General features: G+C 54.2%; 1 protein-coding gene across 1 annotated transcript in view; it reads left to right on the forward strand.

Annotated features, from left to right (window-relative positions):
• The window catches only part of ANKRD29 (ankyrin repeat domain 29), a 42,928-nt gene that overhangs the window by 2,180 nt on the left and 16,631 nt on the right, over positions 1-24,117 (forward strand). Inside the window, exons 2-6 of the mRNA XM_054179675.1 lie at positions 6,950-7,060; positions 9,257-9,355; positions 13,591-13,689; positions 17,334-17,432; positions 22,047-22,145. Coding sequence (XP_054035650.1) covers positions 6,950-7,060; positions 9,257-9,355; positions 13,591-13,689; positions 17,334-17,432; positions 22,047-22,145 — 507 coding nt within the window. The remainder of the gene's footprint in view (positions 1-6,949; positions 7,061-9,256; positions 9,356-13,590; positions 13,690-17,333; positions 17,433-22,046; positions 22,146-24,117) is intronic.

The raw sequence follows: 24,117 nt of genomic DNA on the forward strand, positions 1-24,117 counted from the left end.
TCCTGCTAACATTCTCTATCATGCTGCATCCTGATTTCCAGTTCTTACCCTTTTGAATCCTTTCTCCCTTTCCCTTAGGCCTGGTTTGGAACCTGAGAAAGAGAAGTGTATTTGCTTGGGGTTTAACAGGACAAGGAACAAGCCACCAGGCCAGTGGGCTCTTTCTCCCCCTCTTTCCTTTCTCTTTGCCTATTGCCTCTTTCCTTTCATCCCATCATAGAATCATAGATTCATAGAATGGGTTGGGTTGGAAGGACCTTAAAGGTCATCCAGTTCCAACCCCCTGCCATGGGCAGGGACACCTCCCACTAGCCCAGGTTGCTCAAGGCCTCATCCAACCTGGCCTGGAACACCTCCAGGGAGGGGACATCTACAAATAGAACACTGGAACAAGTTGCTCAGGGAGGTGGTTGGGGCCACATCCCTGGAGATATTCAAGGTGAGGCTGGACAGGGCTCTGGGCAACCTGATCTAGTTGGGGATGTCCCTGCTGAGTGCAGAGGGGTTGGACTGGATGAGCTTTGGTGGTTTTTTTCCAACCCAAACCATTCTATGATTCTATGGACAACCAGCTGCAGTGATGTTCAAGATGCCTCACTCTTCCTCCTCAGTGGTTGCCCAGCTGTGACCTGCCTCTTCCCTGCAGATGAGAAGTCAAAGGTAGGGCAGGCAGCGAGAGCTGCTGATCACAGCATTCAGAGGGTACTTTACCCCTGGATATTTCTAAGATGACACATTCAGGCAGCTGATCAGCTTTTATTTTCTCCTGTGTCCCTGCAGAGGAGTGGCCACATCGTGTTCAGAACAGCTCTTATCCTCTGGGCCACTTTGGAGGGCAGCATTTTCACTTGACATCCATACAGCTTCAAACAGAACATCGGCTGTTCATCTTTGGGCTCTCCTGTAAAAGCAAATCACCAACTGAAATGAACAGCACAGCCAGGATGTGAAATAATGCTTCAGAGCTCTGGATCAAGGGGAGGAAATTGGATCCTGCAAGTTGCTGATGCTGGAGCAAATGGCAGAGTGAAATGTTCCGTCTCCAGCAAAGCCATTAGCTAATCACTCTTCCAAGCAGTGATTCTGTCCTGTTCCCAGACTGCCAGTGCTGAGGATCAGCTGTTTAGCTCAAGGAGGCTTTAGGGGCAGACCAGCTTTAGAATGAGAATTGCAGGGAAATGGTATCCTATTAATCTCTTCAAGTTCAAGATTACCTCTCCCTAAGAAGCATCTGATGAGCCAGGACTGAATTCACAACAAGAGCAGTCAAGGCTTATGTCACATCCTGCAGTTTAAAACCCATTTGTTGCTCAAAAAAATAATTCAGTTGGCCATATTATTAATCCCAAAGTAGTGTCTTACATTTCCCTTAGCAGTGATGTCAGCACTGCTGGCACACTGTGCTGGGTTAGGAACTGGCTGGAGGGCTGAGCCCAGAGAGTGGTGGTGAATGGTGCCACAGCCAGCTGGCAGCCAGGCACCAGTGGTGTCCCCCAGGGATCAGTGCTGGGCCCCATGCTCTTTAACATCTTTATTGATGATCTGGATGAGGGGGTTGAGTCCATCATCAGTAAATTTGAAGATGACACCAAGCTGGGGGCAGGAGTTGATCTGCTGGAGGGTAGAAGAGCTCTGCAGAGGGACCTTGACAGGCTGCACAGATGGGCAGAGTCCAAGGGCAGGAGATTGAACACATCCAAGTGCCAGGTGCTGCACATTGGCCACAACAACCCCAGGCAGTGCTACAGGCTGGGGGCAGAGTGGCTGAGAGCAGCCAGGCAGAGAGGGACCTGGGGGTGCTGGTTGATGGTAGGCTGAACATGAGTCTGCAGTGTGCCCAGGTGGCAAAGAAGGCCAAGGGCATCCTGGCCTGCATCAGGAAGAGTGTGGCCAGCAGGAGCAGGGAGGTCATTCTGCCCCTGTACACTGCACTGGTTAGGCCACACCTTGAGTCCTGTGTCCAGTTCTGGGCCCCTCAGTTTAGGAAAGATGTTGAGTTGCTGGAAGGTGTCCAGAGAAGGGCAACAAAGCTGGGGAGGGGTCTGGAGCACAGCCCTGAGAGGAGAGGCTGAGGGAGCTGGGGTTGCTTAGCCTGGAGAAGAGGAGGCTCAGGGGAGACTTTCTTGCTCTCTCCAACTCCCTGAAGGGAGGTTGTAGCCAGGTGGGGGTTGGTCTCTTCTCCCAGGCAAGCAGCACCAGAACAAGAGGACACAGTCTCAAGCTGTGCCAGGGGAGGTTTAGGCTGGAGGCTAGGAAGAAACTCTAAACAGAGAGAGTGGTTGGCCGTTGGAATGGGCTGCCCAGGGAGGTGGTGGAGTCACCATCACTGGAGGTGTTCAGGAGGAGACTTGATGGGGTGCTTGGTTGCATGGTTTAGTTGATCAGGTGGTGGTGGATAATAGGTTGGACACGATGATCTTGAAGGTCTCTTCCAACCTGGTCTATTCTATTCTATTCTATTCTATTCTATTCTATTCTATTCTATTCTATTCTATTCTATTCTATCCTATCCTATCCTATCCTATTCTATTCCATTCCATTCCATTCCATCCCATCCCCTGAGAACAAAGAGTTTGTATAAAGCCTTGGTTTGAAAGCAGGAGAGGAATTGCCACATGGCCTCCGTGAGGCTGCCCTTGTAGGGACATTGTAGGGATGACTCTGCACATTCCATTAATCTCAGACAAAACAATTCAGATCTGTGTTTGCTGTTGGTATCTAATCAGCACCTGGCTGATGGGCTGAGTGTGCTGTAAGCTCGGGTACAAGGAATCCCCAGCACGTGGGGGGAAGTACTGATAGCAGTAAACTGGGTCAAAAGCACCCCTGGGGAAAACCTGACTCCATGTCACACAATCACACAACCACAGCATGGGAGGTGCTGGAAGGGACCTCTGAAGGTCATCCAGTCCAAGCCCCCTGCCAGAGCAGGGTCACCCAGGGCAGGTCACACAGGAACACATCCAGGTGGGGCTTGAAAGGCTCCAGAGAAGGAGGCTCCACAGCCTCTCTGGGCAGCCTGCTCCAGGGCTGTGCCACCCTCACAGTCAAGAAGTTCCTCCTCATGTTAGATGGAACTTCCTACAGTCAAGTTTATGGCCATGCCCTCTTGTCCTGTCACTGGGCACCACTGAGAGGAGGCTCAGTGTCCCTGGACAATCCTTCCATTCCTTGGGTCTGATCCAGGGGATGAGGACAACTTTGCTGGAGAGCTGCTGCAGGAATTGCAGGGAGGGGGGGAAACAAGGTAGGGCCTTCTGAGGCTTTGGACCTTTACTTCCAGACTAGGGTAACTCTGGCCACTTAGTTCTCTCCTCATGTAAACAGCTGAAAGCAGGTAAAGAGCTCCTGCATCTTGATTGCAGTCCCTGCCTGCCTGATCAATAAAGGTGTTGGTTTATGGTAGGCATAATAAAATGCAGTCACAATTGCTGCTGTGCCCTCATGGTGAAAACCAGGCTGGATGGAAGAAATCTTTCCCTTCTATGTGCATCTTGTCACAGCCTAAGGCTGCCTAGAGCTTTGAGTGAGAGATTAAAAGGTAGGAAAATTGATGTCCCATTCTGTGGGGTGCCTTTTGCAGGAGCTTTCCACTGAATAGCATAATCATAAAGGCCACAAAGACAATGGCTCCCAGCTCTGTGACAAAATACCTGCCTACTGAATCAGAGCTAGAAGGGCAGCAGTCAGCCAGGTGTGCTTAGGGCAGCTGTTTGCTGTGCTTGTGAGGGGAAAGAGAGGAAAATATGCCTGGGTGAGCAGCAAGGAGGTGTAAGCTGCTGAATGGAGTTTGATGGACGTCATAGAATCACAGAATTGTTTGGGCTGGGAAAGTCCTCTGAGGTCATCCAGCCCAGCATCAACCTGTGTAAGGCTGAGCTGCATTGTGAGCAAAGGCACCCTGCTCCCTGCCACACCAGGGCTTTAACTGCAGCTGGAAACCACCCATGGGACCATCAGACACACTGCCACCATGGCACCCACAGTGCTGGTGGAGAGACACACAGGCAGGAGTGAGAGGCAAGGACAGGGAACAAACATCCAGCAAAGCCATGCAACACTAACGAGATGAATCATGGAACTGAATCACTGAATTCTTTCAGCAGGAAAAGCCTCTGAGATCCTGCAGTCCAACATCAACCCAGCAACACCATGGCCACCAAACCCTGGCCCCAAGGGCCATGGCCACAGCTCTGAAACACCTCCAGGGATGGGGACTCCACCACCTCCCAGGGCAGCCTCTGCCAAGCCCTGACCACTCTTGCAGCACAGAAAGTTTTCTTCCTCTCCAACCCAACCCTCCCCTGGCACAACTCCAGGCCATTTCCTCTCCTTCTGTCACCTGAGACTGAGGAGCAGAGCCCAACCCCCACCTGGCTGCAGCCTCCTCTCAGGGAGCTGCAGAGAGCAATGAGGTCTCCCTCAGCCTCCTCTTCTCCACACTCAACACCCCCAGCTCCCTCAGCTGCTCCTCCCCAGCCCTCTTCTCCAGACCCTTCCCCAGCTTGGTTGCCCTTCTCTGGACCTGCTCCAGCCTCTCAATGTCCTTCTGGGAGTGAGGACCCAAAACTGACCCCAGCACTCAAGCTGTGGCCTCCCCAGTGCAGACTGACCAGGGGAAATGTATTAGCTGGGAAAGGAAGAGCAGAATTTCCCTTGCTGTGCTTGCTGAATTCCTCAGAGCCCTTCTCCTCTGCTCCTGCTGGTGTTACAAACATCCCTCCCCATTCCCAGGCAGTATCTCATCCTTCATCAAACATTTGGAGCTTCTCTCATCTCAATCAGCTGACAAGTTTTCAAACCATCACTATTAAACATGCAGGCCATGGGAAGGGCTGAGTGCAGTGGGGCTGGGCTGGATTCACAGAGGATGCTGCTTTCTGGGAGGCTTATCACCACCCTGTCAGTGGAGGGAGCACGGCTCTGTAGGTGCACTTCAAAGCATTCAGCCCTGATTCTGGGCCAGATCACCCAGGCACACTGACATTTAGCCATGGAGAAGCAGACATTGCATCTCCTGAAGCAGAAGGATTGACATTTCCATCCCCTCTGCACTCCCCTTGCAGAGCTCTGCATCTCTCAGGGGTTGGCTGGTATCACAGTGTCACAGTATCACCAAGGCTGGAAGAGACCTCAAAGATCACCAAGTCCAACCTGTCACCACAGACCTCATGACTAAACCATGGCACCAAGTGCCACATCCAATCCCCTCTTGAACACCTCCAGGGATGGGGACTCCACCACCTCCCAATGGCCAACAACTCTCTCAGTGAAGAACTTTCTCCTCACCTCCAGCCTAAACTTCCCCTGGCACAGCTTGAGACTGTGTCCTCTTGTTCTGGTGCTGCTTGCCTGGGAGAAGAGACCAACCCCCACCTGGCTACAGCCTCCCTTCAGGGAGTTGGAGAGAGCAAGAAAGTCTCCCCTGAGCCTCCTCTTCTGCAGGCTAAGCAACCCCAGCTCCCTCAGCCTCTCCTCTCAGGGCTGTGCTCCAGACCCCTCCCCAGCTTTGTTGCCCTTCTCTGGACACCTTCAAGTCTCTCAATGTCCTTCTTAAACTGAGGGGCCCAGAACTGGCCACAGGACTCAAGGTGTGGCCTCAGCAGTGCTGAGCACAGGGCACAATGACTTCCCTGCTCCTGCTGGCCACACTCTTCTTGATGCAGGCCAGGTAGTGGCACCAGTGCTGTTCAGTATCTTTGTAGGTGACCTGGACAGTGGGATCCAGGCACCCTCACAAGCCTGCAGATGGCACCAAGCTGTGTGTCCCAGCTGACACACTGGAGGGAAGGGATCCATCCAGAGGGATGTGGACAGGCTGCAGAGGGGGGCCCCAGCTGACCACATGAGGCCAGGGGGTTTGCTTTCCAGTAAATCCTGCCTGTGGCACAGAATCAGAGTCATAGAATGGGTTGGGTTGGAAGGGACCTTAAAGCTCATCCAGTGCCAACCCCCTGCCATGGGCAGGGACACCTCCAGGGAGGAGGCAGCCACAGCCTCCCTGGGCAGCCTGTGCCAGAGTCTCACCACCCTCACTGCAAAGAATCTCTTCCTCATCTCCAGTCTCAATCTCCTCTCTCCCAGTTCAAAGCCATTGTCCTCATCCTGTCACCACAAGCTCTTGTCCAAAGTCCCTCCCCAGCTCTCCTGGAGCCCTTCAGGTACTGGAAGGCTGCTCTAAGTTCTCCCCAGAGCCTTCTCTTCTCCAGGCTGCACAGCCCCAACTCTCCCAGCCTGGCCCCACAGGGGAGGTTCTGCAGCTCTCTGAGCATCCTCATGGCCTCCTCTGGAGCCTCTCCAGCAGTTCCAGGTCCTTCCTGTGCTGGGGGCCCCAGAGCTGGAGGCAGTGCTGCAGGTGGGCTCTGAGCAGAGCAGAGCAGAGGGGCAGAATCCCCTCCCTGTGCTGCTGCTCTCCCTGCTCTGGCTGCAGCTCAGCACTCAGCTGGCTCTGGGCTGCCAGGGACCAGTGCTGGCTCCTGGGGAGTTTGTCATCAGCTGACACCCCCAAGGCCTTCTCTGCCAAACTGCTCTTGAGCAAGTCCTTCTCCTCAGCCTGCATTTGTGCTTGGGATTGCCCTGACCCAGGTGCAGGACCTTGCCCTTAGCCTTGCTGAACTTCATGAGGTTGGCCTGGGCTCACCTCTGCAGCCTGTCAGGAGGCAGCAGAGGCAGACTGGACTCCTTAACTGCACAAAGAGGGTATTTTAGCTTCCTTTCCCTGCTCTGGTTTGGAAAGAGCAGCAGCCCAGGCTGAAACCTGCCTGGCCTGACTGCAGAAGGTGCATCGATAGAACCAATCACAGAACCATTTCAGCTGGAAGAGACCTCCAAGACCATGGAGTCCAACCTGCAGCCCGGGAGCAGGCTGTCCCCAGGTGCTCTGTGTGTGTCTGTGCAGTGTGCCTGAGACATGTGTTTGATTTGTGCTCTTGTTTTCTGTGCCCACCAGAAGGAAACCCCTCTGGCCAACGCTGCCTTCTGGGCTGCAAGGAAGGGAAACCTGGCTCTCCTGCAGCTGCTGCTGAACAGCGGGCGAGTAGACGTGGACTGCAAGGACAGCGTATGCACAGCACTGCCTCTGCACCCCTCCCCTCAGCCTGCTCACCCTGGGGGTGCCTGCCACCTGACACAAGGCAGCTGAGAGTGGCATTAGGGCTGATTTAAATCCTCCTCTTGTCAGGGAGCAAGTTGGGAACCCAAGAGAGAATCGTTTAGGTCAGCGGCAAGGGGATAGGAATTCGGCGGCACTCTAAAGGGTGTCTGAGAGAGGTGTTGCTGGCTCTGACGTGAGCAACACAGATCCCAGCCCCTCAGGCTTCTCTTTGCAAGGCAGTGTCAATGTAGTAATAGATCATGGGGAAGAGCCAACTCAGCCAAGGCCAGGTAGCAATGAGTCTGTCAGCTAGCAGTCCTCCTCATAACCAGAGCTGCTAGCCTCCCAACTCTGCCTCCCCCAGCCCAATGCCAAGCAAAGAGAAGCCCAGAGGTGTGGCAGATGGATCCCATGGGCATTTCCCTACTGCAGCTGACATGGGGGTAGTCAGGTGTGGGTTTAGACATGGGGGTAGTCAGGTGTGAGTTTAGACAGGGGGGGAAGTCAGGTGTGGGTTTAGACATGGGGGGAAGTCAGGTGTGGGTTTAGACATGGGGGGAAGTCAGGTGTGGGTTTAGACAGGGGGGGAAGTCAGGTGTGGGTTTAGACATGGGGGGAAGTCAGGTGTGGGTTTAGACATGGGGGGAAGTCAGGTGTGGGTTTAGACATGGGGGGAAGTCAGGTGTGGGTTTAGACATGGGGGAAGTCAGGTGTGGGTTTAGACATGGGGGGTAGTCAGGTGTGGGTTTAGACATGGGGGGAAGTCAGGTGTGGGTTTAGACATGGGGGAAGTCAGGTGTGGGTTTAGACATGGGGGGTAGTCAGGTGTGGGTTTAGACATGGGGGTAGTCAGGTGTGGGTTTAGACATGGGGGAAGTCAGGTGTGGGTTTAGACATGGGGGAAGTCAGGTGTGAGTTTAGACATGAGGGGAAGTCAGGTGTGGGTTTAGACATGGGGGTAGTCAGGTGTGAGTTTAGACATGGAAGGAAGTCAGATGTGGGTTTAGACATGGGGGGAAGTCAGGTGTGGGTTTAGACATGGGGGGAAGTCAGGTGTGAGTTTAGACATGGGGGAAGTCAGGTGTGGGTTTAGACATGGGGGGTAGTCAGGTGTGAGTTTAGACATGAGGGGAAGTCAGGTGTGGGTTTAGACATGAGGGGAAGTCAGGTGTGGGTTTAGACATGGGGGTAGTCAGGTGTGAGTTTAGACATGGAAGGAAGTCAGATGTGGGTTTAGACATGGGGGGAAGTCAGATGTGGGTTTAGACATGGGGGAAGTCAGGTGTGGGTTTAGACATGGGGGAAGTCAGGTGTGGGTTTAGACATGGGGGAAGTCAGGTGTGGGTTTAAACATGGGGGAAGTCAGGTGTGGGTTTAAACATGGGCTGAAAGCACAGACAGAGGATGTATCTTGCTGTTCTGGCCACAGCTTATGGAGAGATGCTTGAGTGTACCAGGTTATGGCACAGAGGGGGAAACAAGGCTGAGAACTGATTCTGCTGCTTTGCTCTGCTCTGGTGAGACCTCACCTGGAGTACTGTGCCCAGGCCTGAAGCCCTCAATATAGGAAGGACATGGACATGATGGAGAAGATCCAGAGGAGGCCACAAAAACGCTCAGGGGGTTGGAGCAGCTCTGCTGTGAGGCCAGGCTGAGGGAGCTGGGGGTGTTCAGCCTGGGGAAGAGAAGGCTCTGGGGAGACTTAAGAGCAGCCTGCCAGGACCTGAAGGGGCTACAGGAAGGATGCAGAGAGACTGTTTGCAAAGGCCTGCAGGGACAGGAGCAGGGGCAATGGCTTCAAAGTAGAGCAGAGCAGATTGAGATTGGATGTGAGGAACAAGTTCTGCACCAGGAGGCTGCTGGAACACTGCAACAGGTTGCCCAGGGAGGTGGCTGAGGCTCCATCCCTGGAGATATTCAAGGTGAGGCTGGACAGGGCTCTGGGCAACCTGATCCAGTGGAGGATGTCCCTGCTGAGTGCAGGGGGTTGGACTGGGTGAGCTTTGGAGGACCCAAGGATCCTGGGCAGTAAGCTTGAAATGCTGAGCAGTTTTCCAATGGCCCCAAGCTTCCTTTCAGCTGTTCAGGAGAGCTGCTGTCTCTCCCAGGCAGCTGGAGCTGTCTGCTGAAGGTACTGACTTGTTTTTCCTTCCTCCCTCCCAGCTTGGCACAACAGCTCTGATGGTAGCCTCTTACTATGGCCACACAGACTGTGTACGAGAGTTGGTCTTGCAAGGAGCAGACATCAACCTGCAGAGAGAGGTAGGAGAGGCTCTGCCTTCACCCAGGCCTTGGGGCAGGGTCTGTGGGTTTCCTGCCTCTGACAAGTGCTGTCTGTTGCTTTTTGCCAGTAGCTCCTTTGCTGCTGGCTGTGCAGTGTGTGTGTACACACAGGCTGTGCTCTCCTGAACCAAGGAGTCAGGTGCCTGGAGCTGGTCACAGACCACAAGATGCCAGAGGGGCATCCAGAAACACTGCATCCACCATTGCCAGCACACCTGGTTGGTGAGGGGCAGTCAAGGCTGAGATGCAGCTCCTAAGGTGACAGCATTTAGGCATCTGTGGTCTCCCTTCTTGGCACTGTAGTTTACAGCTCCCTGGCTGGGAGCAGTGCTAAGGGGAAGGAATTTACCTTTTGCTTTGCAGAGCCTGCTCATAAAAAACCCCTGGAATGGATGCCATGGCTAGCCTGGAGATTGTTCTGACTGGGGAAGCTTTGGAGTTGCTGCCTCTCAGTCTGAGCCAACTCCTCTCTACCAATCCCCTGCACCCTTCCTGCATCTCTGCTTTGCATTCAAGCCATCCTTTGCACCTTGACACCCTGGCTTGTGGAAGAGAAAGCAGTGGCTGGTTTTGGGGTGTCTCAGAGTGGGACAGATTTGCTCTTTCACCTCTTCCAAAAGGGGCAAAAGAAAAACTCTCACACAGAGGGCAGGATAGGATTGGAAAGTTGAAATGGAACTGCTGTTCCCAATGACACAAAACAGAACAGAGCAGATAAAACACACAGAAAATCCACAGCCTGGGCTTAACACAGAACCCCTCTGAGCCAAAGCTTTCACAGACCTCCCTCTAAACCAGGCCAACAAACCCAAGCCTTCATCACTGCCCCCTCCCACCAAGCCTCTTGACCCCCCACACCACACCTTTGTGATGCAGCTAAAACTCAGCTTGGCAGCTCCAGGCCCCAATTAGGCAGCTCCAGGTCCCCAATTAGGCAGCTCCAGGCCCCCATTAGGCAGCTCCAGGTCCCCATTAGGCAGCTCCATGTTCCAATTAGGCAGCTCCAAGCCCCAATTAGGTAGCTCCAGGTCCCAATTAGGCAGCTCCAAGCCCCAATTAGGCAGCTCCAGGTTCCCATTAGGCAGCTCCAAGCCCCAATTAGGCAGCTCCATGTCCCAATTAGGCAGCTCCAAGCCCCAATTAGGCAGCTCCAGGCCCCCATTAGGCAGCTCCAAGCCCCAATTAGGCAGCTCCAGGTCCCCATTAGGCAGCTCCAGTCCCCATTAGGCAGCTCCAGGCCTATTTGGCAGCATTGCCAAGGCTGACACCAGGTTTTCCCCACAAGAGAGAGAGCCTGTGCATCCTCCTGGGAGGAGAGGAGGAGGGAAAAGGGAAGCAAAGTGAAACTGCAGCCAGTTTAATAGGGGTGCAGGACTCATGGGAATGAAATGCACTTCCCAGTCCACCTCCTGGAGGTCTGTAACTTTGGTGGGTTGAAGTTCACCACCCCCCCAGCGTTAACTTTGCCAGGCCAGCTCAGCTGGAAGCAAATGGAAGCTGCATTTACAAGCACCAACTACAATCTGCAATGGACTGCAATGCAGTGGTACAAAATATCCAGGGGTTCCAATATGAACAGGGATTTACAGCAGCACAAGGACCCCTCCTTGGTCAAAGACCAGGGGAAGCTACTAGCTTCTCCCTCCTTGCCTCCCCCTGACCCCTCTGTGCAACAGGGAGAAGAGGCAGCAGCAGAGAAGTTAATCCCAGTCAGAATGCAGAACTAGCCAGGTTGGAAAAGACCTTTGAGATCATCAGGTCCAACCTATCACCCAGCACCATCTGATCAGCTCAACCATGGCTCCAAGTGCCTCAGCCAGGCTCTTCCTAAACACCTCCAGGGATGGTGACTCCACCACCAGTCACCACAGAAGCAGTGTGGTCAAGCAGAAACAAGTTAGCATCTCTCCCAGAGTGAAGAAGCAAGAGGAGAGAGAGAGAGTGGTTTGATACAAGCAGTTTTAGTCCCCTACCTCTTCCCATGGGCTTGTTCAGAATGATCTTTATTTCCCTTTTCACACCCAGCAGTGATTTGTTTAACACTTTGCTGCTTCTCTGCTCAAGAGCTGGGCAAAGTTTTAAAGGCACAGCCTAAAACTCCCCCCAGCCTCTAAACCATCCCATGGGGAAGTTCCCTCCCCTCACACTCCACACAGATGAGAATCCAGTCCCCCCCTAGCCTGTGTGCTGGGCACAGAGAGGGCAGAGCTGCTGTGGGGCAGGGGCAGAGGACCTCAGAGCAGAGCAGGTTGAGGCAGGCTGGCAGCACGCTGGGTGCTCAAACACCACCAGGCAATGCTGCTCACTTCCCTTGGTTACCTGCAGCTCCAGCACCAATCTGCTGCTGACATCTGGAAGTTCCTGAGTCAGTGCATGCTTGATGATACAAATGTCTTTGCACTTACTGGCCTAAACTTGCTCTAATTATGACTGTCAGTGTCTCCCAGTGGGGTCCTGTTCCAAACCTGTGCTGAACATCTCCCTTCCCTTAGGTAAACATTGCTGGGGAAGCAGCAAGAAAAGCAAAAGCTGAGAACAGCTTTATGGAGCTGCTCCTCAGCATCACTTAGGGCACTGAGATTCAGCAAGCCAAGGAAAAGAGAGGCTCTGGAATCCTCCACAATCCCTCTGTTGCACAGGGAGGGAAGAGCACGTTAAGTTTAAGCCCCAAAGACCAATGGAACTCTCCTGAAACCAAGTGCCCACACTCAAAGCTGTGCTCTGCAGTGTGGTGAAGCCTGGGGAGGGGAGAGCCCCAGCAATGCATCTGGGAGAGGGGGCTCTGAAATGCTCTCAAGGGGCCACCTGCTTTGGGCATTGGAGTTTCAGATGTAGCTCCCTCTTGCTGCACCTTGGATGTGGGCTCAGAGAGCTCAAAGCCAGGAAAGTCTCTTTGGCCTTTCCCTATTTTCTTTTCCCCTTTTTTATTTCCTCCCTCTCCCCTCCCCCTCTCCCTCTCTTTCTCCCCCTTCCCCCTCTCCTCTCCTCTCCTCTCCTCTCCTCTCCTCTCCTCTCCTCTCCTCTCCTCTCCTCTCCTCTCCTCTCCTCTCCTCTCCTCTCCTTGAGTCTCCTCTCCTTGAGTCTCCTCTCCTTGAGTCTCCTCTCCTCTCCTCTCCTTGAGTCTCCTCTCCTTGAGTCTCCTCTCCTTGAGTCTCCTCCCCTCCCCTCCCATTTTCCCTTTATTTCTCCTCTCATTTCCCTCTTTCTCCCTTTTTTCCCCTTTGCCCCACCTTTCCCCACCTTTTCCCTCTTCTTTCCTTTTTTCCCTTTCTCCTTTTCCTTCCCTTCCCTTTCCCCTTCCCCTTTCCTGCTGTCCAGCCATTTCAGTCTCACACACTGTGGTTTTGATCCCAGTTTACTCTCATCTTGCTGACAGTGTTTGGTGCAAGCAGTACACACCATGGGGAGGCCAAGGTGAAGCAGGGCTGGTGACACTTGCCTGAAGGCTGCTTGGCTGTGGAGCTACTGCTGCAAGGGACAAAGGTGACTTATGCCACCTGCAGTCACCTTCTGCCAGTGGAGAGCCAAGGAAGGTGCAGCTCTGCTGGACCAAATCACTCCCTGCTCTGTCCTCACCCAGATCCATCCCATGCTCCTGTTTGTCCCAGGGTGTCGAGGCAGGTGGAGCAGGGCTTGGGTTCCTTCTGGCTGTTCCTCCATTATGCAGCACTCTTCAGGAGGACACAGTCTCAAGCTGTGCCAGGGGAGGTTTAGGCTGGAGGTGAGGAGAAAGTTCTTCCCAGCAAGAGAGATTGGCCATTGGGATGTGCTGCCCAGGGAGGTGGTGGAGTCCCCATCCCTGGAGGTGTTCACAGAAGGCTTGGATGTGGCTCTTGGAGCCATGGTTTGGTTGTCAGGAGGTGTTAGGGATTAGGTCATAGGTTGGACCTGGTGATCTCTGAGGTCTTTTCCAACCTGCTTGATTGTATGATTCTCACTCTGGTGACTGGGCTGAAGTGAGTCCTGAGAGCTGTGGTAGAAACTCTGTGCAGAAGCCCCCTCTGAAACTTGGCTTGGACTCAACCCTATGATGCTGGACTGATTTCTCAGTGCAGTGGGAGGAAAACCTGATCTGACACAGCTGGTGTCCTCTGGAGGCCTCACAGTCAGCCTGTCCTCCCAGCTGATCATGATGGGAGCTGTGTAAGCCTCTGTCAAGTGTCTGGTGTGTTGGGGAGGGGGGGTGGTTAACCTGTTTGGCTTTTTCCTTCCAGTCAGGTGCAACTCCTCTCTTCTTTGCTGCACAGCAAGGCCACAACGATGTGGTGAAGTTTCTCTTTCAGTTTGGAGCCTCCACTGAGTATAAGAACAAGGTAAGTAAGAGGATGGCTCTGGTTTTGCATGCTGAGAGGCTCTGGGGGTCATGGCTCTTGATCCCGCTCCCATGGCAGCAGGAGGGGGATGCAAGGATTGCCTCACTTGAACCTTCTCTGTGAAAACATTAACTTGGGCCTAGCTTTCCCTGCCCAGCCTCAGGGACAGAAGTTGATCAGAGGTAGAATCATAGAACTGTCAAGGTTGGATGGGTGCCCAAGGATCATCCAGTTCCAACCCCCCTGCCAAGGGCAGGGACACCTCACACTACAGCAGGTTGAGAGCCTGGCACAGGTTGCCCAGGGAGGTGGTGGAAGCCTCCTGCCTGGAGGTGTTTGCAGCCAGGCTGGAGGTGGCTGTGAGCAACCTGCTGTAGTGTGAGGTGTCCCTGCCCATGGCAGGGTTGGAGCTGGCTGAGCCTTGAGCTCCCTTCCAGCCCTGACAGCTCTGTGATTCTATGCTTCTGTGCTCAGAGCCACATCCAGTCTTTAAAGTTGTCTGCTTGCTGTTTGTAGCCCTTTGAGCAGGTAGCTCACTCCTGCAGCAGGAGGGCTGTCAGCTGGTTGGAGGCAGGAAACAGGTTTGCTGCTGTTAGCTTTTGCCATTGTCTGTGAAGTGTGTGTAAGGTGGTGTTTGTGATTGCCTTTGGGTCCTGTTCCAGCATTCCTACTAAATTAGGGGAGGCTAATTGCAGAGGAAGGTCTCATGACTCACTGTAGCTATAGAGGAGCTGAATTCCCTTGCCCTGATTACCCACTGCACTGACACAAATAACCCAGGACTAACATGCAGGACCTAGGCTGTCACCCAACAGCTTCACCTCTGCTGACACTCAGCCTGGGCTGGTGGGAGCTGTCCCTGCCCATGGCAGGAGGGTTGGAACCAGTTGGTCTTCAAGCTGCTTTCCAACCCAAACCATTCTATGGATCTATGAATTTATGGCTCTATGGACCTATATATCTATGAACCTATACATCTCTAGATCTATGAAGCTGAGTCTCTGAGTCTGAATCTATGGATCCTGCTTCTATGACTCTATAAGTGTGTGAATCTATAAATCTGTGATTCTATGGATCTCTGGATCTATGAATCTCTGGATCTATGAATCTCTAGATCTACAGATCTCTGGATCTATGAATCTCTAGATTGTGGATCTCTGGATCTTTGGATCTATGAATCTCTGGATCTATGAATCTCTGGATCTATGAATCTCTGGATCTGTGGATCTCTGGATCTATGAATCTCTAGATCTCTGGATCTGTGACTCTCTGGATCTCTGGATCTATGAATCTCTGGATCTATGAATCTCTAGATCTACAGATCTCTGGATCTATGAATCTCTAGATTATGGATCTCTGGACCTCTGGATCTCTGAATCTCTGAGTCTATGGATCTGTGAATCTCTGGATCTATGGATCTCCATATCTCTGGATCTAGGAATCTCCAGATCTCTAGATCTCTGGATCTGTGAATGTCTGGATCTCTGGATCTCTGAATCTATGAATCTCTAAGTCTATGAATCTCTGAGTCTGGCTCTCTGAATCTCTGAGTCTGGCTCTCTGAATGTGGATCCCTGGATCTCTGAATCCAGCCAGGCTTGCATTTCAGTGTGACAGGGAAGCAGGCTGGAGGCTATGAGCTCTTGGGGGTGGCTCCAGAGAACCTGTGTGGGTTAGCTCAGCCATGCCAGAGCTTGAGTGTTCCTGAGGCTCTGGTGCTAATCACAGCAGCTCCCACAAGAGCCAGGTGGCCCTTCCGGCCACAGCCGCTCTCGGGGGCCTCTGTCTGCCTGCAGCGTTTCACACCCAGCTTTGGAGCTGCTTCAGAGAGCAAGGCTGAGGGCACACACAGCTCTTTGCCCATGTTAATGCCAGCTCTAGAAACCCCCTACCTGACATCTTATCTTGTGGAGGATGGGCTTGAGACTGGGAGAAGTCAGAGAAGGAGAGAAGACCTGTGGTGTGGCTGACCTCGTTTCATGCCCGCACGGTGCCGCCCCAGGCAGCAGATGAGGACTTCCCCTGCTTATCAGGGTCAGAAACGATGGAAACTGTGAGTGGGGCACAGTGCACTCCGGCTGCCAACACCCACATTTGCTATCTCCCTTGTTTCAGCTGACTCCAAAGTCAACTGGCAGTGACACTGAGGTGTTTCCCTTCTCAGGTGGCTCCCAAGGGAGCACCTCCACAAGCAGGGGCTGATGCATGTGCCTAGGTCTCCCTTTAGTGGTGACATGCAGCAACTATAGCTGCCTGGGGCTGCTCCTGCCTGCAGGGATCACTTCTTCAGCAGAAGCCATGGCCTGTCAGTGATGGCCATGGGTTTGGTCTGATTCACACTTCCACAGCTACCTAACAGCTTTGAAAATGCATTCTCCCTACCCTTCTTTAGACAGCAATCAACAGGGCAGAGGCAGAATGCAGCAGGCCATGAGGTTCTGGCCAGAGAAGTGTAGATGAAGGATCTGGGGTTGCTTAGCCTGGAGAAGAAGAGGCTCAGGGGAGGCCTCATTGCTCTCTACAACTACCTGAAGGGAGGTTGTAGCCACGTGGGGGTTGGTCTCTTCTCCCAGGCAATCAGCACCAGAACAAGAGGACACAGTCTCAAGCTGTGCAGGGGGAAGTTTAGGCTTTATCTTAGCAAGAAGTTCTTCCCAGAAGGAGAAATTAGCCTTGGAATGTGCTGCCCAGGGAGGGGGTGGTGTCACTGTCCCTGGAGGTGTTTAGGAAGAGCCTGGATGAGGCACTTGGTGCCATGCTATGGTTGATTAGTTAGGGCTGGGTGATTGGTTGGACTTGATCTTGGAGGTCCCTTCCAACCTGTTTGATTCTGTGTTTGGCACTTTGGTTAGAAGCCAGCACTCCAGTCACTTCTGCTTGCACATGAACTTGGTTGTCTCTGGAAGAAGTGGAGCTGGAAGCCCTGTTCCAGCTCTGCAGCAGCCATGCTCACAGCCTGCAGCAGCTGCAGCTGCTGAGTGACTCTCTGAGCTGGTGGGAGCCACACAGCTGAATGCCCAGGGAGCACTGTAGCTGGCTGTGGTGTTGGTGCAAGCTGCCTGGGGCTGCTCCTGCCTGCAGGGATCACTTCTTCAGCAGAAGCCATGGCCTGTCAGTGATGGGCATGGGTTTGGTCTGATTCACACTTCCACAGCTACCTAACAGCTTTTAAAGTGCAGTCTCCCTACCCTTCTTTAGACAGCAATCAACAGGGCAGAGGCAGAGTGCATCAGGCCATGAGGTTCTGGCCAGAGAAGAGTAGATGATCAGATCAGATGGTCAGGGGAGAGGTGTGAGGTCCTTCAGCAGATGGAAGAGCTTGTCAGGGACAGGGGGTTTGGCTCTAAAGGGAAGAGCCATGGAGGAGCTTGGAGTTGTGAAAGGCACAAAGCTTCTACTGGGGATGCAGAAGATGAGGACCAAAAAGCAGAATGTACTCTGTTCCTGTCCTTGAGTGAGAAATACTCAGGAGGAAAATGTTTATAGTGACAGAGCCAAGTTTCAAGGCCTGGCACCAAAGCCATGGAGGCTTCAGCAGGCAGTCACTACAGAGCTGCTTGCTGTGGGCCTTAAAATCAGCTTGGTTTTCACTGGTGCTGTTCAGTGCAGCCCCTGCCCTCTCACCTGCCTTTGCTCTTCCACAGGATGGAGGCACTGCTCTGCTGGCTGCCTGCCAGTATGGGCATGCCAAGGTGGTGGAGACCCTCCTGAAGCACGGTGCCAACATCCACGATCAGCTTTACGTGAGTCCTCTGACACAGAGCGCGCTGCCAGCGCTGCTGCTGGAACAAATGTGCTGCTGGCTGGCTGGGGCTCCAGCACACAGGCATCTGCCAGGCCCTCTGGCTTGGCAGCACTCTGCTTTCTGAGATGAGAACTTGGTTAACTCTCCGCTTGTTGGGAGGGGTAGCACAAAATCAGAGCTGTTTTGGCTGCCTTTTGGCCCCGTGTGAGGGATATGGACCAAATCTGGGTCAGATTTGTGCTACCCATCAGCCTGCAGCCAAAGAATACTGCCAGCTCTTATGGCTGAGCAGCTCCCCAGGAGCCAGCAGTGCCCTCATGCAGCCCTGCAGGCAGCTGTGTGCTGGGCTGCAGCCAGAGCAGTGTGGGCAGCAGGGCAGGAGAGGGGATTCTGCCCCTTGGCTCTGCTCTGCTCAGACCTCACCTCCAATCCTGCCTCCAGCTCTGGTGTCCCCAGCAGGAGAAGGACACAGAGCTGCTGGAGAGAGTGCAGAGGAGGCCACAAAGATGCTCCAAGGGCTGGAGCAGCTCTGCTGTGAGCACAGGCTGAGGGAGCTGGGGGTGTGCAGCCTGGAGAGGAGAAGGCTCCAGGGGGACCTCAGAGCTGCCTTGCAGTGCCTGAAAGGAGCCTGCAGGAAGGCTGCAGAGGAACTTTTGCTGAGGGTGTCTGGAGACAGGCCAAGGGGGAATGGTTTGAAGCTGAGGGAGAGCAGGGTTTGTTGGTTGTATCAGTTAAAATGCTGTTACTTGGCATTGGTGCATCTCAACTTGTCAGTGTTTTGGGCAGGGGATGGTTAAAAAGGCTGAGGAGCTGATGTTGTTTAGCTGACTCTTCAGAAAGCTGGCCCCAGCCACTGCAGCACTGGTTCTGATTTACTTCAGCAGAGACACAAATCAGCTGAACTGTTCAGCATTCACCAGGAAGGAGAGGCAGATTTTCCCTCCAGTCCCCACCACTCTTTCCCACAGCAGAGAGCTTAACACTGACCAAGTGGAGGTTGTTCCCCAGGGATTTAGGAGGTTTTTTTTCAGCCATCTCCAAGGGCTTTGGATCTACAGGATGCTGCTGCACCCTCAGCATGCATGGGGACCGAGGGCTGGTGACTGCAGAAGCCACCAGCACTGGGGGTTGTGCACTGGGGAGGCCACGGCTTGAGCCCTGGGGTCAGTTTTGGGCCTCTCACTCCAAGAAGGACATTGAGAGGCTAGAGCAGGTCCAGAGAAGCTGGGGAAGGGTCTGGAGAAGAGGGCTGGGGAGGAGCAGCTGAGGGAGCTGGGGGTGTTGAGTGTGGAGAAGAGGAGGATGAGGGAGACCTCATTGCTCTCTACAGCAACGTTGAGGTTGGGCTCTGCTCCCTAGTCTCAGGTGCTAGAAGGAGAGGAAATGGCCTGGAATTGTGCCAGGGGAGGCTTAGGTTGGAGAGAAGGCAAAATGTCTTTGCTGCCAGAGTGGTCAGGGCCTGGCAGAGGCTGCCCAGGGAGGTGGTGGAGTCCCCATCCCTGGAGGTGTTCCAGAGAGCTGTGGCCATGGCCCTTGGGGCCAGGGTTTGGTGGCCATGGTGGGGCTGGGTTGGTGTTGGACTGGGTGAGCTTGGAGGATCTCAGAGGGCTTTCCCAACAAAGCAGTTCTATGGTTTATGGAGGTCTCCACCTCAGTGCTGTCCTCAGCCTGCATTTATCTGGCAGGGTGTCCCACCCTGGCTGCTGTGCAAGCAGCCTTGGCCTCTCTGACCTGCAGGCAGTGACTCATCCCTCTGCAGGGTCATCCCAGGCCTTACCAGGCTTTTAAAATAGCCTTGCTGCACACCTGCAGGCATCCACCTGCAGCTGAAGGCAGCACAAGCACTTCCCCGTTGTGTCCCCTGGAAATGAGCAATGTTTGCAGTGGGATTTAGAGAAGCACTTATCTTGCTCACAGCCATAAAGCAAAGCTAGCCAGCAGCAAGTGCTGAATGGAAAGAGAGCAGGGGGCACTGGAGAAACAAACCTTGGCTCAGCTCCTTTCCTGGGACATCACCAGGCTGTGCTTGCAAAGTGCTGGCTGGAGTCTCACTGGCAGGAGGCCAAGCAGGAGAGGTTTCATAGCATCACAGAATTGTCAGGGCTGGAAGGGACCTCAAGGCTCAGCCAGTCCCAACACCCCTGCCATGGGCAGGGACACCTCACACTACAGCAGGTTGCTCACAGCCACCTCCAGCCTGGCTGCAAACACCTCCAGGCAGGAGGCTGCCACCACCTCCCTGGGCAACCTGTGCCAGGCTCTCACCACCCTCATGGGGAACAACTTCTTCCTCACATCCAATCTCAATCTCCCCACTTCTAGTTTTGCTCCATCCCCCCCAGTCCTATCACTCCCTGACACCCTCCAAAGTCCCTCCCCAGCTTTCTTGGAGCCCCCTGCAGATCCTGGAAGGCCACAATGAGGTCTCCTGGGAGCCTTCTCCTCTCCAGCCTGCACAACCCCAACTCTCTCAGGCTGTCTCCAGAGCAGAGCAGCTCCAGCCCTCTGCTCCTCCTCATGGCCCTTCTCTGGACACCTTCCAGCACCTCCAGATCCTTCCTGGCACAGAGGCTCCAGAACTGGACCCAGAGCTCCATCTGTGGTCTCAGCAGAGTGGAGCAGAGGGGCAGAATCCCCTCCCTGGCCCTGCTGGCCACACTTCTCTTGCTGCATAGTCCTCCCTGAACCATCAAGACAGATGTTCTGATCCTGAAGTGACTCATGGGAGGGGTAGAGGAGAAGGCAAAGGACAGCCAACTCAATCTTCCTTCTTGCAGCAACGTCTTCTCTCCTCCAAACTGCTTTCTCACCACACTCAAATCAACTCTGAAACCCCAAGCATTTGAAAGATGACAGGAGGTAGTGAACTGAGGTTCTGCATCTTGCTTGATGAGATATTACAGAGCTCCTTTAACATTCCACAACCTTATTTGCTTTCTGCATGGAAGTGTTCTCTCTATAGCTGCTCTGGAGGAAGCCTGCACAGCGCCTGGTACCATCACCCTCTTTCTTCCACCCACACAGCAACCAGAGAAAACAGCCCCTCAGAGGGCCCAGGGATGTGCATTGGTGGTGACAGCAGACACCTCTCCTGTTCACCAGGACATTTGTCTTGATTTCAATGTCAAAGAGCCAGCATCCAGGCCCTGGGGCACTGTTTCCAGCTCATGCTTCACTAAGCCTGTGCTGAGTTTTGCAGGAAGAGGAGCAGCAGACAGCAGCTCCCAACATACTGGGTTCAGATTTTGGGGCCACAGCTACAAGAAAGACCTTGAGGTGATGGAGCAGATCCAGAGAAGGGCAACCAAGCTGGGGAAGGGTCTGGAGAAGAGGGCTAGGGAGGAGCAGCTGAGGGAGCTGGGGGTGTTGAGTGTGGAGAAGAGGAGGCTGAGGGAGACCTCATTGCTCTCTACAGCTCCCTGAGAGGAGGCTGCAGTGAGCTGGGGGTTGGGCTCTGCTCCCTAGGCTCAGGGGACAGAAGGAGAGGAAATGGCCTGGAGTTGTGCCAGGGGACGGTTTGAGATGAGGAAAAACTTGTTTGCTGGCAGTGGTCAGGGCATGGCAGAGGCTGCCCAGGGAGGTGGTGGAGTCCCTATCCCTGGAGGTGTTCGGGAGATGAGCAGATGTCACACTTGGCACTCTGGAACATGGTCTAGTGGTGATGGAGGTGCTGGGTGGAAGGTTGGACTGGATGCTCTTAGAGGGCTGTTCCAACCTTAATGATTCCATGATTCTATAGAATCACAGAATCAATAAGGCTGGAAAAGACCTTCGAGATCATCAAGTTCAGCCTTCTACCCAGCACCTCCTGACAACTAACCATGGCTCCAAGTGCCTCAGCCAATCCCCTCTTGAACACCTCCAGGGATGGGGACTCCACCACCTCCCTGGGCAGCACATTCCAATGGCCAATCTCTCTCTCTGGGAAGAACTTTCTCCTCACCTCCAGCCTAAACCTCCTCTGGCACAGCTTGAGACTGTGTCCTCTTGTTCTGGTGCTGCTTGCCTGGCAGAAGAGACCAACCCCCACCTGGCTACAACCTCTCTTCAGGGAGTTGGAGAGAGCAATGAGGTCTCCCCTGAGCCTCCTCTTCTCCAGGCTAAGCAACCCCAGCTCCCTCAGCCTCTCCTCACAGGGCTGTGCTCCAGACCCCTCCCCAGCCTCATTGCCCTTCTCTGGACACGTCCAAGTGTCTCAATGTGCTTCTTAACCTGAGGAGCCCAGAACTGGGCACAGGACTCCAGGTGTGGCCTAACCAGCGCTGAGCACAGGGGCTAAAAGCTAACTGAACCCAGACTGCTGTTCAGGAGTGAGGTCCTGGTGATGCAGATCAAAGCTTCACAGACCCAGCCCCTGCACACACAGTGCAGAGCCAGGCTCAAGTGCTTGCTGTGATGTGTGATGAGGCCAGTGGCTGTGCCTGCTGAGAGAGAACCCTTCCCATCCTCTGTTGGGAAGCAGACTTTGGCTGTGGGGAATTCTGCCTGGAGCAGGACTGGGGAGCTGCTGTCACACTGCATAAATGGTTCCAGCAGCAGAACCCCATTCAGCTGGGTTTGGTTCTGTGTTGAAAACTGGCAGAGGGTGAGAGCTGGGTGTGTTTCTTCCCAGGATGGAGCCTCTGCAATCTTCCTGGCAGCACAAGGAGGCTACCTGGACGTGATCCGCCTGCTGCTGTCCTCGGGAGCCAAGGTCAACCAGCCCCGGCAGGTAAGCTCAGCCCTGCACAGTGCCTCCAGGCTCCCACAGCTCTCTCAAGGCAGCTCTGCAATTCTCCCTGGGCATCACATTCCCATGGAGATGTTTCCCTGGAGGGCAGGTTGTGGCTCTGCACTACAGGCTGGGGGCAGAGTGGCTGAGAGCAGCCAGGCAGAAAGGGACCTGGGGGTACTGGGTGACAGCAGCTGAACATGAGCCTGCAGTGTGCCCAGGGGGCCAAGAAGGCCAAGGGCATCCTGGCCTGCATCAGGAAGAGTGTGGCCAGCAGGAGCAGGGAAGTCATTGTGCCCTGTGCTCAGCACTGCTGAGGCCACACCTGGAGTCCTGTGTCCAGTTCTGGGCTCCTCAGGTTAGGAAAGATGTTGAGCTGCTGGAAGGTGTCCAGAGAAGGGCAACAAAGCTGGGGAGGGGTCTGGAGCACAGCCCTGTGAGGAGAGGCTGAGGGAGCTGGGGTTGCTTAGCCTGCAGAAGAGGAGGCTCAGGGGAGACCTTCTTGCTCTGTGCAACTCCCTGAAGGGAGGTTGTAGCCAGGTGGGGGTTGGTCTCTTCTTCCAGACAAGCAGCACCAGAACAAGAGGACACAGTCTCAAGCTGTGCCAGGGGAGGTTTAGGCTGGAGGCTAGGAAGAAATTCTTCTCAGCAAGAGAGATTGGCCATTGGGATGTGCTGCCCAGGGAGGTGGTGGAGTCACCATCCCTGGAGGTGTTTAGGAAGAGCCTGGATGAGGCACTTGGTGCCATGGTCTGGTTGATCAGATGGTGCTGGGTGATTGGTTGGACTTGGTGATCTTGGAGGTCCCTTCCAGCTTGATTGATTCTGTGTTTGGCACTTTGGTTAGAAGCCAGCACTCCAGTCACTTCTGCTTGCACATGAACTTGGTTGTCTCTGGAAGAAGTGAAGCTGGAAGCTCTATTCTAGGTCTGCAGCAGCCATGCTCACAGCCTGCAGCAGCTGCAGAGTGAGCCTCTGAGCTGCTGGGAGCCACACAGCTGAATGCCCAGGGAGCCCTGCAGCTGGCTGTGGTGTTGGTGTAAGAGCCTTCTAACATCTCTTGCAACCACAGGATCACAGAAGGTCAGGGGCTGGAGATCATCCAAGCCCCCTGCCAGAGCAGGAGCATAGAACCCAGCACAGGTCACACAGGAACACATCCAGACAGGGCTGCAAAGGCTCCAGAGAAGGAGACTCCACAACCTCTCTGGGCAGCCTGCTCCAGGGATCTGTCACTCTCACAGTCAAGAAGTTCCTCCTCATGGTGAGGTGGAACCTCCTGTGCTGCAGCTTACATCCATTGTTCCTTGTCTATCCCAGGGTGCAGCTGAGCAGAGCCTGTCCCTTCCTTCCTGACCCCCTCAGCTATTGACAGACATTGATCAGATCCCTCTCAGTCTTCTCCTCTCCAGACTCAACAGCCCCAGGGCTCTCAGCCTCTCCTCCCCAGGCAGTGCTCCAGTCCCCTCATCATCCTTATAGCCCTCCCTTGGACTCTCTCCAGCAGATCCCTGTCCCTCCTGAACTGGAGAGCCCAGACCTGGATGCAATACTCCAGGTGAGGTCTCCCCAGGGCAGAGCAGAGGGGGAGGAGAACCTCCCTGGCTCTGCTGGCCACACTCCTCTGATGCACCCCAGGACCCCATTGGCCTTCTTGGCCCCCAGGGCACATTGCTGTCCTATGCAGAGCTTGTTAGCCACCAGCACTCCCAGGTCCTTCTCCCCAGGGCTGCTCTCCAGCAGATCCCCTCCCAGCCTGTGCTGCTGCAGTTTACTCTTCCTCCCCAGCTGCAGGACTCTGCACTTGTCCTTGCTGAACCTCATTTGGTTCCTCTGTGCCCAGCTCTCAGTCTCTCCAAGTCTCACTGATCTGCTTCTGTTGCACCAAGTTACTTGTGAAGGTCCACACAGCATGTGGCACCCCTGCATTCTCTGGGACATCCTTGGAAAAGCTTTGGAAAGCCTGGGAGCC

Source organism: Dryobates pubescens, chromosome 3 (genome assembly GCF_014839835.1).
Source record: "Dryobates pubescens isolate bDryPub1 chromosome 3, bDryPub1.pri, whole genome shotgun sequence".
Classification (NCBI taxonomy): domain Eukaryota; kingdom Metazoa; phylum Chordata; class Aves; order Piciformes; family Picidae; genus Dryobates; species Dryobates pubescens.